Here is a 21,030-nt window from a genome sequence, read left to right on the forward strand (position 1 = left end):
GTTTCACTAAAATTTGTTTCTTTTTAAAAGTAGTTTCCAATGGTACCTTCAATGACCCATGTTCTTATTTCAAATTTCGAAGTTGACAACTGGTACCCCTACTTCCGGTTTGTTACTGGAAATGATACTACCACCAATCGATTCTTTACATAGGTTTTGGTGATCAAAATTTTTTTTTATGAATAACCAGTATCACATAGTTTTCGAGACAAAAAGCTGATACAGGTGGTGTGTGTGTGTGTGTATATATATATATATATATATATATATATATATATTTTTATATACAGGGTGTATCTATATATGTGTCCATAAATGTGGGGTTGTATTCCTGACACCAAAACATAAAAAGTTCATATGAACATGGGTCCGCAAACCCTTCGTTAGGGAGTTATGAAAGGAATTCCTGTAGTGACCCCTGATTATGTAATTCACCTCAAACTTGCATTTTTCCCACTTTCTTCATTACAGTTGGTCATGACATTTGTTTTGTTTTGTCCGTTTGCCTTTTGTTCTGTTTTGTGTTATTCACAGTGACATTCATCACATCACAAGATGTATTCAGTGAGAGAAATGACGGATATGCACTACATTTATGGCCTAGATGGGAATACGGTAGCAAATTTGATCAAATCCCTAGCACCCCAGGACATTTGCACAGAGTACGGCAAAGCATGGAACGCAGACTCAGGGCATGCATCGAAGCAGGAGGAGGTCACTTTGAGGAATGTTTGTAAATGTGTGTTGTTAAATGTATCACATGTACCCAGGGCTGAGCAAAATACTGACATCCAAGTATTTCAAATACAAATACAAAATACTTCAAATAATTGTATTTGAAATACAAATACAAAATACATTTGTATTTCAAATACTCAAAATACATTTGTATTTCAAATACCGTACTCAAAATACATTTGTATTTCAAATACTCGATAAAATATATAGGCCTAAAGAAATAAGAATGTTACTGAAAATCTAAAATATTATATTAACATTAAAAGTATTTTTACCTCGAAGTTTTATATAAAAACTGTAACTGAACTTCTTCATTTTCCCAGTCAGCAATGAAATTATGCTACATATGAATAATTACTGCTCCCTTTCAAAACAACCAGTTCCTCAAATGTTCATAAGATAAGGATCTCCTTGCTTGTGAATGAATAAATCTTGCAAAACAGAACAGTCTTTCTACAGGCGTAGAGGAACACAAACTTGTATTATATTTATAAAAGCTTGTTTCACTGTTGGGTAATTCTCTACAGTGCACAGGGTTGTCCCTTTGCCATTGAAGAATTGTATGAGCTCATACTCCACAGCAGACAAGTTCTTTTCTTTTTGCTTTTCAAAGTCTGTTTTACTTGAGTTGAAAACATAAAAATTGTTTTCATTGTTTTCATCGTCTGAACTGACCAAAGATGTAGCACACAACTGCTCAGCTGATTTCACAACACATGTTCTGTGTCCTCTTCTTATCACTTCACTAGGAAATTTTAATGAATATTTCAAGACATCTGATATAATTTCTGAGTATTTGAGTCTCCTAGACGCATTCCATAATGCTAAACATTTAGCAAGTGTTGGGTGATGGATCCTTGATGCTGTTGGAGATTTTTGCATGACATTAAGGAAATCAGTTGTGGCAAGAAAACCAAGTGTATGGCTAGCACAACTGAAATGGGTAGGCAATAAGACAAAAATTCATTCTTCAAATCGAAATCCAAAACTTGAAGAACAAGAAGAAGAAAAAACTATTTTGAGTATTTGAAATACAAAATACATCAATTTTATGTATTTAAGTACAAAATACAAAATACTTACGAAAATCCTTACAAATTACAAAATACAAAATACAAATGTATTTCAAATACGTATTTGAAAAAAATGTATTTCAAATACTGCTCAGCCCGGCATGCACCATTACCAATAAACCCATAACTCCCTAACGAAGGGTTTGCGGACCCATGTTCATATCAACTTTTTGTTATAGTTTGGTGTCAGGAATACGCCCCCACATTTATGGACACATACATATACTGTTTTCGCTGTAAGAAAAATCCTAATGTAAACACAAGGACGTGGCTGTCATACCCGTGATTGGCTCCCAGACGAAACATTCACATGACGCAGGAAAATATAGTTCCGCATTTGGAAACCATAATCTTGTATTATTTGAAAATAAAAAATTGCATTCTAGTTGTTAAATACGATGAAACATATAACTTAATTTATATGTAAAACGCTATGTAAAAGAAAAGCGACTTTTATATTTTGTTATTTACTACGAAAGCGGTTGGATACCAAGAGTACTACCGAGGTAGTCTGTTCTTGTAACAAGCTGGCATCACTTGAGCTCGTAGTTGTTCACTTAAGGACGTGGTACTGTAGTATGGCTTCTGCATCCTGGAAGGAATAATCCTTTGTCTGGCAGCGATTGACCTTACAAATGTAAGTTTAAAATAATTTAATTACAGTAATTATAAAGCAAAAGTTTCCTAAGCAAACTAATGCATAGTAGTGAGGTTAGGTCTACTTGACGAACAACGGGAAATGTTTAACATGAAACAGAATGTACGACAGTAGGCGGGAACATGTACTCAGAATCTATGGCGCCACGCTGTGGCCAATGAAGCCTCATTTCAGTCACGTGATATTGTTTACATTAGGATTTTTCTTACAGCGAAAAGATTATAGATACACCCTGTATATTATTTTCTCAAATACACAATAATAATTAAAGACAAAGTTATACAGCAACTGATAAACTTAATTGTCCAAACCACAGCATTCTCTCCTCTGAAGATGATGCGAATAAAATTAATGTCAAGAATGTGACTTAGATTTTGCATGTTTAACATCAAGATCACATATATATAAAGAAATAAAGGAAAAATAATCATGAATAATACAGCACTCAAATTGCATTACATTTATTTCACCCTCAGTCATTTTCACAATCCTTATAAATTAGAACCAATTCCTTAAAAATCTAAATATTGCAGTAACACCGAGAACATGAACGTTTCCTGCACGTACAGGGGTTCTGTGAATCCCCTGTCACGTTTTATTTATTTTTATCATCTTTTTCTCTTTCTGTTCATCTTTCCTTCCTTTGCTTCTCTTCCTGCTACTGGTCTGTATCTTTTCTCCTCTTCTTTCCTGTGTATCCTGTCTTTTATGCCACTGTGTAGGATGATTGTTAGTTAATTCAAAGATTTTCGTCACTTTTATTCACTGACGAAAACTTTTCCTATAGGAAGTTCTTTAATAATTTTCTTCCCATACAATTGTAATTATATACGTCTACAAATACAGATTCTCTGAAAAAATTGTCTAGAATTTTCTTTACTTACCGTTTATTAAGAAACTCGTGTTACTGTGGCGCCATCATTGTTTGTATCATTTTCAATTTGAATGGAGGCTCTTCACATCTGTCTGTTTCGGGAAAAGCGGCCCTGATTATGGCAGATACATAAATGTTTTTAATGAAATGCTAACTGAAATGACATCAACAGCTTGTCTGTAAACGAGCCTACTCATCAAATGAGAACATTTCAGTAAAAGAAACATGAGACACCCAGTTGGGCACAGTTTATGTACCTACATACATAATCAGACTACTGAAATTTACATGTTCAGTTAGCATCGTGAAAGAAAGACCTAAATATTTTATTGCATATTGCAACAATTTCACATTTATGTCTGTTTTTAAAATAATTGATTGATGTATTGATGTGTACTAAGTAATAAGTTGTGTATAAGTGATATACTGATTATATAAAGTTACCACAATGACGTAGGTTCTTATTAACGTAAATGTACATTATAAATAAATTGGACTCTATGTTATGTTTTTGCTAATATACTGTAGCTTTCATCACGCTGTATTTACATATGGCGCTTTCTTTTATATATAAATAAATCATAAAAGTAAAAGCGTGTTATTTATTGTAGTGTGTGGATATAGTGTCTAGAACCGTGTTTCTCAACCTTTTTTTTTTTTTTTTACCATGTATGGAGAAGGAACCTGAAGACTTGCACTGCAGCCTGAGGTTTATTATTACCTCTCCTATTTTGTGAATGATTGGGTAGCCAAACAGCTGCTCTCTTGTACAGTGAAACCTCTCCTTACGGACACCCCCAAGATACAGACACTCCTCATAAACGGACAGATTTTTATGTCCCAACAGAAATAATATAGAAATAATGATAAATTTAACTCTCATTTACGGACACTCTCAGACACGGACATGGACAGCTGTTTCACAGTCCTAAAGCTTGCCTTACCTCCTGACTGCGGACAGAACTTCGATTTCAAGACATAATGTGTTACAAAAATGGAAAATTTAGTTTTGAGAACTGTACAGAAATTCCTTAATATGAAAAAAGGCAATAAGGGTCTTGTAGACTACCACTAGCCCAGCCGGCTACCCCTTGTTAGCTGGAAGCGGGTGGATAAATAAAGTCATTAAATTTAACCTATCTGATGGGATCAAGGTTTCCGTGATCATGAAATTGTATTCGACACATGATAGGGTTAGTAGGATTATTCGCTTCACTTCAATCAGTTGTTCTGTTTCGAGAGACATGGCACCTGAACATAAAGGTAAAGTTGAAAATTATAAATTACATTACTGTATAATTGTAGAATTAAGAATAAAATTGCATGGGCACAGTACTGTATTTTCCTTTTTCGGTCTTGTCTACTGTAGTTTAAAGTTGTAAAGAATTTACTGTAGTATACTGTATTTAGAATTAAACTTCAGTAATACATTTCATTTAAAGCATGAATAAATTTACTGTTAGATTGGGGAGCCTCTCTCCCAATAAAGGACACCTCCCAGATGCGGACAGATTGTTACGTCCCTTCGATGTCCGTAAATGAGAGGTTTCACTGTACAAGTACAGCATGCCGCACTGTGAACTTAACCTGGGCTATTATAAGGATGATGATGATGATGATGATGATATGTGAATTAATGGTGGCGAAATGAGTCCGAGGTTCAATGCCAGAAGTTTCCCAGCAATTCCGCTTCAATGCTAAACTAATGTTTAAAGTTATGAGTAAGGGACGGATGTTGATGACCTAAAAATCTACTTAAAATAATCATTAAAATGCCCTTAAACTAAAGGAAAAATGACATAAAATTAAAAGAAAATGACGTTTAAATATTATACACCCTACTCGCACCACAACTTCTTAAAAATTGGTCACCTTGTTTTAATGACTGCCCTGCAAATCCCATAGAGAGAGAGGGGGGGGGGAAGAACATGCAAAAAAATGAAGGTTTTAAGGGAAAACTATAGATTTTAATGAGGGTTTGCAATGTGTGGTCCATGTCAGTGCCTTCATTCTCCGTCTAATCCTCCTTCCGCTCTTCACTTTTGTTACCAGATCTTCCAGATGGTGGATTGTGAATGACAAAACAAATTGTGGGCGCAGCATGCATTCTTGCAATCTTTGTGTTAAAAATACTGTTTACTACAGTATACATCCCTTCCGAACCATGTTGAGGACACAACATCCTGTCCAGGACATGGTGAAAGTTTCAAACATAAATTCTAAAGACACCCTTGTACTGACAAAAGAACATAGTGGTCAAAGTCCTCACTTAAACTAAGCTGCTGTCAAGCATTTTATATTACTTGTTGTCTGAAGTGAAGCTTTCAGTGGAGTGAGGGATGGACTTTAGAGTCTGTTCCAAACTATAAAAAAACTCATACTTCAGTGTTATTCACTTATTCAGTAAGTTATTACTACTAACCTATTTGGTTAGAAAATGATTTAACAGACCTATTGGTAAAGAAGAACGTAAAATGCATTCCAAATGGTCTAAAAGTTCTTCGAAGTATTAAAAATGACCAAAAAATGCCGAAAAAATTATACAAAAAAAGACCTATTAGTTCAAAAACGTCAAAAAAATGTAAAAAATGAAGTATAAGAAATTATTTTTTTACGTTGATATTAACATAGAAAGGATTTCTATATTAATAGGCATCATCCTAATATGAAAAATAAGATGACGACTTTTCATCAACATTCGCCCCCTAGTTACGAGTGATTTAGTAGGTATAGAAGTTTATTAATAAAAACAAAAATGTGCTGTTTTTCAAACCAATTTTATTAGCCATTGTTGTAGAATGTGACTATACAATGTGTGTATGCCTCAGAAGTAAAATGTAGACAGGAATTGAAGTTCGAAAGGCTTGGTTCAAATAACACGAACACAAAGACTATAATTGGGTGTATTCAGAAAATTAAGTCCCATAAAAATTGCTAGTCAAAATGGTTTGAACACTACTTATAATTTATGTACAAAAGCCAGGACATGAAGACATGGAAGTTACACTTGAATATGTGACAATCTTTATTTTACACTTCGATTACGTACCAGTCCTTGTAATCTCAGTTTCTGTTGCATCTATGAACAAGAAGTGAGATTGTCTTCCACCATTACTGCAAATACATTTCTAAACAAGCATCTACAACACAAATACTAATGTATGATGGGTCACGTATTAACGTTTCCGTATTTACTCTGGGCCAAAACTTCTCAGTTGTTTAAGTGACCCAAAATAATAATACAATTAATAATACTCAATTTAATAAAACTTATTAATTTTAACAGTATAACTAAAATGATCTTTATAAACCTTGCTAAAAAGGTTTAAGGAGAGTTGGTCGTTATCACGTGCAAAATAATGGTAAAAACAGCCTATCTTCAAGCAGTCATAAACATAATACTATTTATCAGAGGTCTTTCATTTTTCAGTGATATGTGTACATAAAAAGCTTTAAAATTAAAAGAGAATGGTTACTCTAGAGTAAATCTTTACCCTTAATTTTTTAATTTAAACATAATTTTTTTGATAAATTCACTACATGCCTGAGATCAGGTACGCTCTATTCATTTATCATAGCACATATTGAATTGAAATTTTAGCCACTTACTGCTAACAGATACTAAAACATACCTTACTAAAATTATGAATGTATCTGTAATATTATGGTCACAGGGCTTATACCAATTATAACTGTCAATAAATAATAATAAAAAATTGACGATGACGATTTGTATAAGCCCTATGACCAAAATATTATAGATATATTAATAATTTTAGTAGAGTGTGTTTTAGTATCTATTAGCAGTAAGTGGCTAAAATTTCAATTCAATGTGTGCTATATTAAGTGGATAGAGTGCACCTGATCTCAGGCATATAGTGAATTTATAAAAACATAATATTTAAATTCAAAAATTATTTTAAGGATAAAGATTTACTCTAGAGTAACCATTCTTTTTTTTATTCTAAAGCTTAATGTGTATAAATATATCACTGAAAAAGGAAGAGCTCTGATAAATAGTATTACATTTATGACTGCTTGAAGATAGGCTATTTTTACCATTATTTTGGATGCGATAACGACCAACTCCCCTTAAATATAAAAAATTAAGATAATACACGTAATTGTTTATACAAATATTACTCTTAATATACAGTATAATGTACGGTTTGAACCGTCTCTAACAGTGATTCCCAAACTGTGGTCTGTGAAACACTGGTGGAGTGTAGGAACTTCTAAGAGGTCTCTAAGTTGTCATTTTAGTGAAAGTTTTTTAAACATTCAGATAATAAGTAATTAAATTGATTAAATAGTCTTGCTAATTGCTAACATTTTAAAAAATGGAGAAGAAATGTTTTGTTGGCGTTACATTTTTCCTAAAAATGTGCAAGTTTGCAGTCATTCTTTAACTGACATTCTTCTGTACACACTGAATTGTTGCCAGGCAACTGAAATTTTATTTTGTAAATGCTGCTGCGAGCACTTTTAAAGTGTTGCGATGACATCAGGTCGTGTAAAAATGTTATGTCTACAGTTGAAAAAAAGAAAGTAAAAGGAACGTTGTTGGTCTATATTATGTTTTTCGAATGTCATTCAGTAAATTTTTAAATTGAGAATAGAAAAAAAATGTGTTTTGATACGTTGTTATAGTTGATTCGATGCCAAGTGACCTGTAGAACTAGAAAGTTTGGGAATCACTTTCACAAAGACATAAAGCACCTGCGACCAATGTAACGCAGCTGAATTTTCCCCAGTGTTTATTTTAGTAGGTTATTTTACGACGCTTTATCAACATCTTAGGTTATTTAGCGTCTGAATGAGATGGTGATAATGCCGGTGAAATGAGTCCGGGGTCCAACATCGAAAGTTACCCAGCATTTGCTCATATTGGGTTGAGGGAAAACCCTGGAAAAAACCTCAACCAGGTAATACAATGTTAAAATTGAAATATACCGTCTATACTTATCTAGTATTATATGATTAATTATAACATAAACGTTTTCGGCACTAATGTGCCATTTTCAAATGTATGAAAATTTGCCTAATTACATGTTCAAATAGGTGCACATGAACTGTGTGAATGAAACATATAATGTGTACCCTGGTGATTTCATGTCACATATAAAACAATCTGTTTGTAGATAATTAATGATTAAAAATTAAAAATACACACTTATTACTAGTAATAATAGTAATAAGTGTGTGTTTTTAATACTAGTAATAATAGTAATAAGTGTGTTTTTAATTTTTAATTTTTAATCATTAATTATCTACAAACAGATTGTTTTATATGTGACATGAAATCACCAGGGTACACATTATATGTTTCATTCACACAGTTCATGTGCACCTATTTGAACATGTAATTAGGCAAATTTTCATACATTTGAAAATGGCACATTAGTGCCGAAAACGTTTATGTTATAATTAATCATATAATACTAGATAAGTATAGACGGTATATTTCAATTTTAACATTGTATTACAACCTGCTTATCGGACAAATCATACAACATGAAATTACTCAACCAGGTAACTTGCCCCAACCGGGAATCGAACCCAGGCCACCTGGTTTCACGGCTAGACGTGCTGTTACTCCACAGGTGTGGACTCCCCAGTGTTACCAAGTTACTGAGTTTTCATAGTGATTGTGTTAAGAACAATTTTGGGGTATTGGAAGTAGGTCTACTTGTAGATTCCAACATGATATTGATAATATTGCGCAAGACCTGAAGGTCATCTACTCATTTTGAAGTAAGCCTGGTTCCCACGGTGCATTTTTCTGTGATGGATTGCATGCTGGGAGTTCTGATGGCAGTTCTGCGTACTTGCATGCTGGAAATCCTGCCCACTGCTGGCTGCTTTGCTATCTACCATGCTGAATTTCTAGATTAAGTTGCTTGCTATTTTTCGTATTGGTTTGTATGCTGGAACTGTGTTACCAACTAAAATAAATGTTTCCCCCCCCCCCCAACTAGTTTCTTTTCTGTATTCCTTAGTTTCTAAGAATACAGCAATTAAATAGAGGACTTTGACTGTTTACACTTCTGGTTTAATTACTGATTAACTTTACAGTTTCTTTACTGTGTTAACTGTTCAGGAAATTACCTAGCTAACTATTTCGAAGTGTTATCCTCCACTAGGCTTTGGACAATGAAGGATACCACTTCGAAACTAGTCAGCCAGGTAATTTCCTGAACAGTTAACAAAGTAAAGAAGTTGTAAAGTTAATCAGTGATTATAAAAGTGTTAAAAGTGTATATAGAACAATGAAGAAGTAGTTTAATTACCTTTATTACAACATTTGCTATTGTTAATGTAGGACTTTAGTTGTTTTCCACTTATGGATTAGTTTCTTCTTCATCATGGTGTTGGCAATGAACGAAGCAGCAGATGTTTTTCGTATTCCTATCTCATTTGGAGGGTTGAATTTTGAACACAACTACCAACAAGGTTAACTATCACAAGAATCTGAGACAAGTTTGAGATTGAGGGAATGGTGCAAGATGTGTTGAAAGGGCGGTGCAGAAGAAAGAAAAGTTCCACCAATAACGAGAGTGTTGATGCAGTCTTTTACACAATCCCCAAAGAAGTCAATGAGGCAATGTTCTCGTGAGATTGGTATCATCAAATCCAGTGTTCATTGAATTTTGCGAGCTCAAAAATGGAGGCCTTACATTTCGAGACTTGTTCACGCACTAAACGAGGACGACCCAGATAGGCGACTGGAATTTTGTTAGTGGTTCTTGAACATGTGTGATGAAAAGGAAGATTTTCAAGTCTTAATTGTTTGGTCAGATGAAGCCACATTTAAACTTAATGGGACAATTAACAGGCGCAATTGTGTGTGCTGGGCTAATGAAAACCCACACATCTTTCAAGAAAAGGCCGTCAATCTTCCAGGAGTAACCATATGGTGTGGTCTGTCTTTCAGAGGAATAATTGGGTCGTACTTCTTCGAAGGGGGTGAGAAATACCTGCAAATCTTGGAAACCACGATTCTACGTCTCAGTGACCTCTTTGAGAATGGAAATGGGTTTTACTTTCAACAAGACGGGGCTCCAGCTCACTTTCATGTCAATGTGAGGAATTTTCTCGGTCTCACTCAACCAGAGATGGATAGGACGAAGAGGAAGTGATGCGGAGTTCCCGCCTCGATCTCCGGATTTAACCCCTCCAGACTTCTAGCTATAGGGAGCTCTAAAGGACACAGTGCACGCCACAAAACCACAAAACCTGGAGGAACTAAGAGTTCAGATTGAACATGCCTGTAATGATATTCCATTAGCAACAATCCGATTGGTATATCGCTCTGTTGTACGTCGTTGTTGGGAATGTACTGTGGCGGAAGGGAGCCATTTTGAACATGTACGGGCTTAAGGAATACAAACCCGCAAAAATAATATTTCTGTCTCATCTCGTTGCTGGGAAATAGTGTTTCAAAATGTGTATACATCAATTTGGAACACTCTGTATTTGTTACATGTTGGATATTCAATATTGGTCGCAGGCACTTTACTTTTTTTATTTGCGCGCAGACAACCTGGAGGAAATCTTAGGACTGTAGGTTGTTTGCAGTATGCAGTGCACTATCACATGTTGATCTGAATCTCAGAACATTTGCAATACTCTGAATTTGCACTAAAACTCTTAAAGCTTGACTAGTAAATAGGCTCGTGCCGAACATGGAGCTCAGCTCATTAGTAGCACCAACTGGCTGGGAAAAGTTCTTTTATTATACTTTCAGTTCGAACAGTAGAGAAAGCAAACAGCGTATTTACACTTGCATTCTATACATAGTCTGAGGGCACAGTGATAGTCTCCGTGATGGCTGCAAGTCGAGGGACGGGCTGTCTTCGCATCGCGATGTCGCCTCCCTCCCAGCTGCTGTTGGACGGACTCGCCGTGTTGAGGGCAAGCCCCACTGCTTCGTAGGTCCTGTCCGGTCCCGTTGCACATGACAGATCTGAGTAGTACGCACTACTGGGCGCTGATGACGCCGGTGCGTCGGGGTCCGTGTCCGAGCCGTTGTAGGCCGTGTTCTGGTACGCCGGACTGCTGCTGAGTTCCCGGTCCAACTCCGCGTACAGAGCCTCTCCCACAGCCGTGTACGCCTCGTCCAAAGTGTAGTGGTTCTCGGCGGGGGTGGTAGGTGCGGGGGTGCAGAGCTGTGCAGGTCCGGTGTTGCTGCGACGTGTGGTTAGCCACGTCCAAACTCTGCCGCCACCTCCCGCATTGCTTCCACTGTTGAAGGTAGTCGTCACTTCCTTGTTGCCTTCAGGGTTTTGATCTCTGACCGGGAGGCTGGGTGTCGCTGGGACTGGTGGGTTTGGAGACCTGGTGATGCACAGGGAGCAGACACCTGTAGACGGAGATTGCTTATCACCTCACACATGCAACGTCTATTTCGTTGTCGGGTTTCATATCTACTACTAAGTTAGGCGCCCACTTACCGGAATGGATCTGTTCGGCATATGGTGTCATTCCATACAACATTTTTAGATTTGGAAGGGCATCATGTAAGAGATTTTTTTATATTGTAATAAGTTACATGGTTACTCTAGTATTAAATGGTAAAATGACAATATATATATATATATATATATATATATATATGTTTTTTATTTTATTGGGTTATTTTACGACGCTGTATCAACATCGAGGTTATTTAGCATCTGAATGAAATGAAGGTGATAATGCCAGTGAAATGAGTCTGGGGTCCAGCACCGAAAGTTACCCAGCATTTGCTCGTATTGGGTTGAGGGAAAACCCCGGAAAAAACCTCAACCAGGTAACTTACCCCGACCGGGATTCGAACCCAGGCCACCTGGTTTCGCGGCCAGACGCGCTGACCGTTACTCCACAGGTGTGGAGATGACTAAATATGAAACTCGTATCGCTTAAGGGGTGGTCATATCAATAAGGGAAATTTGCACCTCAGCAGTAACGTATGTAAGTCCAGATTTTGCTATTTTGGGATTATAACCCTACTGAATTCCTTAGTGTGAGCTATATCTGTAGGTATGCTCTGTTAAGTCCTGAGACAACTGATTTCGGATTTAATGTTTTTTTTTTCAAAAGAAGATGAAAATACAGGGTGTCTCAAAAGTGATGGTCAATAATTTACAGATAAAAAGTACAAACTGAAAGAAGAAGAAAAGCTCCAATAAACATTGCTCCACAAATTAATAGTTTATTCGATATTCACTTGAGCAGAGGAGGGCTTGTACTGTGGCCTCCTAGATCACCGGATTTAAACCCATTAGATTTCTGTGTTTGGAATCGTGTATAAAACCTGGTTTACACTTCTGAGTTCAACACACTTCAGGAATTGCGGTTTTGTATTGAAGGACTGCCTGAGAGGATCCGCAGCCCACTACGGAGAAGAGTACACAGTGCGTTCAGATGCATGGAAAGCATTTTGAACAGTTGCTCTAGGCAGAATTCAGAGGGATGTCTGCACGTCTGCTCTTAGTCAGCGAGGAATCTCAACAGAAAATGTGACTTATCTCGACAAAGGTTAATTTGCAGACCAATGTGTATTGGAGCTTTTTTGCTTGGGTTAGTTTGTACCATTCATCTGTAAATTATTGACGATCATTTTTGAAACATCCTGTATATTAGTGATACACTACGAGAAGTCCCACATAACTCTGCTTACTTTTATGTGTGTCTTAAAATTTTCAAGATATACTGTAGTTCCACCATACCAAAATAAAAGGAATAGATTTGTAACTTTACGAGGAATGAAAGAAAAAAACGTGAAATTTATTTTTTTGCCTATATTCTAAAGTTGATAGAATGAACTTATCGTACAATACCTTTGAGGTACAGAAATGTTAGATTGTAACACATGTAAGACTTTTTAAAAATATTATTATCAACATATGCTTGGTCATAAGAAAACAAATGAGGTATCAATGTAGAGATGAATAATTCTCATTGAATTAGCCCTGAGTTAATAAGAATTAACAATTAATTACAACCTACGTGAAAATTACGAAAGAAATGCGAAAATATTATAACTCTAAAAGCAATGTGTCTATACACATTGATTTTATTCCATATAAAGATCGTCGAAAGATTGGATTGCCATTCAAGTTTCATGGTGGAATCTTTAAAAGTTTGGCAGTTATAAACTAATCTTTGTGGTGGAATTCTTTCGAACTTGGAAAAGGTAAAAGTCAAGTGGTGAAAGAAAGATGACTGAAGAAATGTGTAAAAGGATTCCGCATAGTGACAGATTATGCAATGTTGCCACAGGTATTATTCTAAGTTTTCGAAAATGATTGTGAAAATTCCAGTTTTTGATAGTGAGGAAGAAATTGAAACAAGAAAATCTACAAGTGGATAATATTTACCTGAAAATAAGGAAGAGACGAGTGTTAGTAATTTAAATAAACTTTTAATTCCATTTTGTCATTTCCTAGTTTCTAAAAGGTAAAAAAAAAGATTAAAATACAAAACTAAAGTTCAATTCAGAATTAACAAGTGTAATTAACTGTAATACTGGTCTACCTCTCTTGACTAAGAGAGGACTCTAGCAGAAATGTGGTCTCTGTCCATTGTTTTTTTATCTTTATACAAATTGCTTACTTGTTACTTGAAGAATGGAAAACTCTAAAACCCAAGAATATATTTTTAAGAAGCAACTGCTGTATCAATAGCATTTAGTTCGCAGATGACCAGGTATTACTGGTATATTCAAAAGATGATTTGCAAATAAATGTCACAAAACTGAAGGGTACCATTGGTAAAGTATGATATGAAGATTTGTTCAACTAAATCCAAAGTTTTGGCAATGGAACGAAAACAAATGAGGAGGGCAAAAATAGTCATAGATGGCAAAATTATCGAGAAAATAAGCGATATTAAATATTTAGGCTGCAAAAGCATGCAGAGATATAACAAAGTGAATGAAATAATTAAGAAACATTTTAGGAAAAATCAGTGGCGTATACTGGTTAAAGGGTTTGGGCTACCGCTGATCCTATTATTACACAAAATATATCTAACAATTACTTTAATTTTAATTACTATGGTAAAACTAATAATACAAAATTATTACATTATGTTATATTATAAACTTTTTCTTTTGTAATTTCCTTGGGCTACCGCCGGTAGCCCCGTTAGCCCGCAAAATACGCCCCTGGGAAAAATATGTGAAAACTCCAAATGAAATGACAAAATGTCCTCTGTAAACCAAAGCTTTAATACCAGTATGAAACTTAGGTGCTCCATAAGCATGATAAAAAAGATAGAGGCTGCTCGTATGTGGTTTCTTCGTCCAACAGTAAGAGAAAACATTGAAATATAAGATAAGAAGTGAAGAAATTAGAAATAATTAAACATCAGTGATATAGGCTAATTATATCATCTTATCAATTGATTTGATAACAACATGTAAAAAGGGTATCTCTGTAACATTACCCACGTCATGCTTTTCACTACCATCCTAAAGGATGATGAGATTTGGACAGGCTCAGAATTAGATGGAAAAACACTATTAGCCATGGAATGGGACATGTTTGACCCAATCTTGAACTGGAAGAAGAAGAATAAATACAAGAGCTACTATTGGCTAATTTAAGGAAGTTCAGGGCATTATATTACTGTATATAAAATTTGACGAATACCGGTTATCACTTCTTTACAAGTGTAATGTAACACAATTTCTTAAATTGGCCAATAAATGAAAATAATTTAGTACTTTCTCCACACCTTAAACTTTTGATCATAAAACTTCAAGCCCTCGCATTGATTAAATCTGGTAGAAAAATTGAATTGTAACTTTAAATGTGAAAAATAACTTGAAATTTACTCACCTGAGGTATCTCCGTTTTTACATCTGCTGGAGAAAGAAAATGAAACATATTTATTTACTTATTTTGTTGCAAGCAGTATAACTGATGTTTTAAAGGTGAGTATATAAGAATAAGTCCTAAAGAAGTTATATCATACAGGCCAATAGGAAAATGTAATCCTAATATACAGAGGAAACTTTGACAAGACTTTAAAACGAAAACTAGCAGCCTATTGCCTAATTCCGATGGAAGAAGAAGAAGAAGAAGAAGAAGAAGAAGAAGAAGAAGAAGAAGAAGAAGAAGAAGAAGAAGAAGAAAAGATACCTGAGAATTAGTAGTGGTATTTTATACTACTTGGAATTGGAGACAAAATATTTCATCAATCTATGCACATTACATCTACTATCTGTTGCAATAATTCAGACAAAGTAAAAATGTTCAATCAGGGACATGAAGAACTAATATGCAAATAGATATCTTCCTTAATTCTATTATACATACGGTATATAATGTACCGGTAGCATTTTTGTTCTCATTTGCTCTATATTTTGTAACGAAATATTTTTCTGTAGTAATAATTCAACACGAAAAACAAGATGAATAGCATTCTCACAATATGTGGCAATTTGGCTGCCTTGCAAATTCTTTGGTAAATTATAATATAGGCGTCACTGAAGTAGTTCCAAATTCTGAATATGTTTTTCTAACATTTTAAGCTTATTTTTGTTTCATATAAAACGCATATTACGCAATATTTCACGTTTCAATATTAATTTTAAATTATTTCGTCACAAGCACATAATTCATTTTTTATTACTATGTCAAAATTACTTTTTTTTTTTCCAAAATATTAGGCCTATACAATGTTTAAAATAAAAATAATATTGCAATTCTTATTCCCATTTCTATTTTTTATTGTGATGTACACATTACCAGAATTACTGCAACACACAATTACGTACCGTACTTGTGGAGAGAATTAAATTTCCTCGTCTATTTATAGAACAGCTAGAGTTACTCATCCACATGAATAATGCTTGTTTAACAGCTCTTTCTTTTAGTCATCAGATCACCACATACCATACTGTTTACTTCTCAGCTCTTAAACCCTGGTAGGAATGTGTGTTACACAGTTCGTTGGTAACAATAAACTAATGATATACAGGGTGTAACAACTTTAATGTTTAGAATTTCTGGAACATGTTCCCTAACACATTCTACGTTGATTAAACCTAACACACCTATATCCGAAATTGAGAGGTTACAGAGATAACAGAGCTGGAAAAAATAGAACTTCTTGCAGCTCCAAGCATTATACCGTTTATACAAGGCCTATTTTATGGCATTACTAAGTAGAGATACATAAGAAACATTTGAAAAGCAGTGCATGAAGGAAATTTTACTTTTAAGAGAAATTAAATTAAAATTGTTTAGGTTGCTAAGGAAACGAAACAGACAACAGTTTAAAATAACAGTTGTGAGAAAAATAAACCGTATTGTGACTAGTCTTTTTATTGAGTTTTGACCATTAAAACATGCCTTTTGTGTACACACATCAGGAATACGCCGACATAGTTTATGTGTATGGACTGTGTGATGGCAATGCAACAGCAGCTGTTTTGGCATATCAAGCACGGTTCCCAAATCGTAGGATTCCTAGTGCACAGGTATTTTCACGTGCCTATTGGCAAATTTCAAGAAGTACAGTGTTTGGAATCTTAAGGACATTTTTTTTTTTAACTTTGCACTGCTTCTTTCATACTCACAAGTAGTTGATATTAAAATGTAATATGGTACTAATAAAAATAATGACATAGACGTGTCACTTTCGGAAATTGGTGTTACTTCTTTCAGTATTCAGCGATAAAATTAAACTCAAAAATTTAATTTTGGGGTACAAATACTCAAAACCTATAGAACTTTGGATATAGGTATGTTAGGTTTAATCGACATAGAACGTGTCAGGGAACATGTTCCAGAAATTCTAAACATTAAAGTTGTTACACCCTGTATATGATGCGAAAAAAATACTGAAACTTATTTATTATTATTATTATTATTATTATTATTATTATTATTATTATTATTATTATTGTTAACTTTTTGTACATATTCTGAAGATTTTAGCATAAAATAAATACCAGTACCGTATTTTTATATACTGTATAGGCCCTATTTAGCACCTAGAAATCTGAATGCTCATTCATTATGTTGCTGGAACGTGGTACTTCTCCATACCTTGAAATTTTGAGATAAATAATGTGAAAATACAGAGGGTCGTACTGAAAATCATGAGCAACACATTGCTGTAATTCTAATTTCAACAATGTAACAAAAACAATTATATGATCATAATCTACAGACTTTACACTATGTATTGACATATTGTGACGTCATTAACTTCTATCATGTGACCACGAGTAATGTTTGCAAAATGGTCGACAACAATGGTTCGTTTCGACAGCGTGCTGTCATTAAATTCCTTGTTAAAGAAGAAAAATCTGCTGCTGAAATTCATCTCAGACTTCAACAATTGTTTTTTTATTTCTATTGTATGTACAATCGAGTTTTATGGTTCCAAGACAAGAATAACCAAAATTAAATAACATTGCTAATAAATTACATTAAGAAAGGCAACTGAAATCTTGTATTTTTAACTCAATTTAATTAATTCCTTTGAACTAATTAAAAAAAGTAAAATAGCTACTGGTAGTACATTTTCCTTCTGTGAAACATACAGGGAAAGTAGTAATAGTTATTTGTTATATTAATACACTTTTCTGAGGAGAATGCTAGCAGACACCATCATGCAGAGAGGTGGATTAGTTCAGAAACGTCCGTCAGCACAGATACATCAAATTAGAAATTTTCACAATTAATGTTTATTTGTCATATTAAATAATTTCTGTGTGTGTGTAACACAATATATATGTATAACATATACAGAGTGGAAGTGATATAACTATGGAAATTGAAGGAAGCAATGGAATACGTTAAAGTAAGCCTACATAAAACATATATTATGGGGACCAATGGCGTAGCTCTGTCGGTTAAGGCGCTTGCCTGCCGATCCGGAGTTGCTCTCGGGCGCGGGTTCGATTCCCACTTAGGCTGATTACCTGGTTCGGTTTTTCCGAGGTTTTCCCCAACCGTAAGGCAAATGACAGGTAATCTATGGCGAATCCTCGGTATCATCTCGCTATCACCAATTCCATCGACTACGACCTCGTAGTTGATATAGCGTCGTTAAATAACCAAGTGAAAAAATAGTACATTATGCAACGAGCCTATAATGATAGTAATTAAGACGCGAGGATGTTTATGAAACGAGAGCAAGCGAGTTTCATAATTTTCATACGAGTATCTTAATTACCATTATAGGAAAGTTTCATACGACTTTTTATGCTCGACCATACTTCTAGTCCACACCTGTGGAGTAACGGTCAGCGCGTCTGGCTGTGAAATCAGGTGGCCTGGGTTCGAATCCCGGTCGGGGCAAGTTACCTGGTTGAGGTTTTTTCCGGGGTTTTCCCTCAACCCAATACGAGCAAATGCTGGGTAACTTTCGGTGCTGGACCCCGTACTCATTTCACCGGCATTATCACCTTCATATCATTCAGACGCTAAATAACCTAGATGTTGATACAGCGTCGTAAAATAACCCAATAAAAAAACCATACTTCTAACTTGAAATTATTGATAAGTTTTCATGTTATTCTTATGTAACTGGGGAGCGAACTGATCTTGTGCAATCTCGTAAATTGTGAGATGTGCGCAGACGCGAAAGTATTGATTTTTTCCGGGCAACGAATGTCGACGACCTTGATACATAATCTAGAAAGTAAGATAAACGTTAAACTTGATATAACCTTGAAATTGAATTCGACATTGAAAAACGAGATGACAAATTGAATTTATTTGAATATTATTTACAATTAACGCTAATTATTATAATAACAGAACATAACCTTCTGCGACAGTATTGGATTTCCAGCCTGCGTGACGTTTTGCTAGTTGTCTTTCGATTGCATATCCGAGAATAATCGAAAACCTGAACTTTAATGAATAGGTGTACTTTAATGACATGCATTAAAGGACTGCTACCAGGTGTATAATTACTACATTTCGGCATGGTCGAGCATAAACATATTATGGGTAGTGGGTGAGAACCCTTCCGTGGTAGTCTCACCAAAGGGGTTGGCATCCCTTCCCTCACTAGCCCCAGGTCACAGTGGCCCGACTGTGTAGCACCTGGACGAAGGGCCCCGTGCACAGGGAGACGTGCGAAGTGCTCAGCAGATCAAGACAACATCAAATGGTGAATTGAGCAGAAGAGGCAATTTATCTCCAGAGGTAGAAACTGGAGCTCATGTCCGAAGTAACAAGGATAAAGTCCTCAACGTCAAAAGAGCGGAGAAGGCAACCTTCCTATTGGGGAAAAACAATAGGACACAAAATCTCTTATCTGAAGATGGCAGCCTCATCAACATGACTGATAGAATTTTGTAAATTTACCATTTTTTGTATTGTATTTTTCTGACAATAAACATTATTATTATTATTATTATTATTATTATTATTATTATTATTATTATTATTATTATTATTTGAAATCAATGTCACAATCCATTATACGCGTCGAAATGAAAAGCAGTAGGCGTTTAGCACGTGGGGAAGTTCTACGGACTCTCATGACGCATGCGCAGTAAAGACATTTAGGTCGCTGGTAGCTGGAAAAATGAGGGGATCCATTCTATCAGCTACCACGGACTAACAGGCGGTAGCAATCGACCGAACAGTCTTCTTCTTGCACGTCTCTATTGCATAACATTTAGACATTCCTTCCAGCAAGGTAACAATCAGGCTACTGACTACTAGTTAGACTTCGTCTTGTACTACGTAACCTTAGTCATTGCAGTAGAATTGCTAGAATTCCTAATGGTACCGGTAGGAAATGATGATACGCGTTAATCTTTTTACGGGCTTATTTAATTTGTAAGAAAACCATCCATCGTATTTAAAAACTGCAAAAGGTTAAATCATTTCTTGTCAATTTCTGTAATGATAAGAATAAAAATCAGAATCGTACATATAGACCTAGTACCGGTACTTATTGAGTAAAACATTGTTAACATAGAGGGGAAAATTATTATTTTTAGTGAAGTATGAATTTTGGACTCATATGGTATTAGTACAGTCTAGTATATACAGTCACGAAGCTCAATACGTAGTAAATATGCATCCATAGATAGTTGCTCACCTCTAGGATCGCTAATACCGCCTCATTATAGACACTGCGAAATAGTATGGGCACAGTCTATTCTTTCTAGCCCCCTCACAACTCAAGCTTCGTGGCTGTATACAGTAGACTGTGGTATTAGAATCTTTTGTTTCACTTTATCCAAGGAATAAGCTGTTAAAATGTACACAATTACATTACTTCTACTCTGTATATAAATACAGAGTGATTTATATAGAACTGACACATTTCTTTCTTTAATTATTCCGTTGGAAATTCATTCAATGACCCAATTTTAGCACCAAATTAAGCAGAATGTTCTGGAGTTTCGATTCCTTGTCACTAGATGCGCAGATGTTTATGTTTTATTCCTATTGTTGGCAGCACTGACCCAATTTTAGCACCAAATTAAGCAGAATGTTGTGGAGTTTCGATTCCTTGTCACTAGATGCGCAGATGTTTATGTTTTATTCCTATTGTTGGCAGCACTGACCCAATCTTAGCACCAAATTAAGCAGAATGTTCTGGAGTTTCGATTCCTTGTCACTAGATGCGCAGATGTTTATGTTTTATTCCTATTGTTGGCAGCTGTTTTCGACATTTTGTGTCAACGTGAAAATGCAGTACACATTAAATCAACGACT

The 21,030-nt window shown here is 35.2% G+C and overlaps 1 protein-coding gene across 3 annotated transcripts in view; it reads right to left on the reverse strand.

The window, feature by feature from the left end:
* Positions 1-9,281: 9,281 nt before the first annotated feature.
* Positions 9,282-21,030, reverse strand: part of LOC138703015 (uncharacterized) — an 86,732-nt gene continuing 74,983 nt past the window's right edge. Inside the window, exons 4-5 of one of the 3 annotated variants that reach the window (XM_069830515.1) lie at positions 15,169-15,191; positions 9,282-11,705 (exon numbers count right to left, since the gene is read on the reverse strand). In XM_069830515.1, the coding sequence (XP_069686616.1) occupies positions 11,134-11,705; positions 15,169-15,191 (595 nt within the window). In that variant the 3' untranslated portion in view covers positions 9,282-11,133. Of the gene's footprint in view, positions 11,706-15,168; positions 15,195-21,030 lie in introns of all 3 variants that reach the window. The other 2 variants (XM_069830514.1, XM_069830516.1) reach the window with 2 other exon arrangements.

Source organism: Periplaneta americana, chromosome 7, assembly GCF_040183065.1.
Source record: "Periplaneta americana isolate PAMFEO1 chromosome 7, P.americana_PAMFEO1_priV1, whole genome shotgun sequence".
Lineage (NCBI taxonomy): Eukaryota > Metazoa > Arthropoda > Insecta > Blattodea > Blattidae > Periplaneta > Periplaneta americana.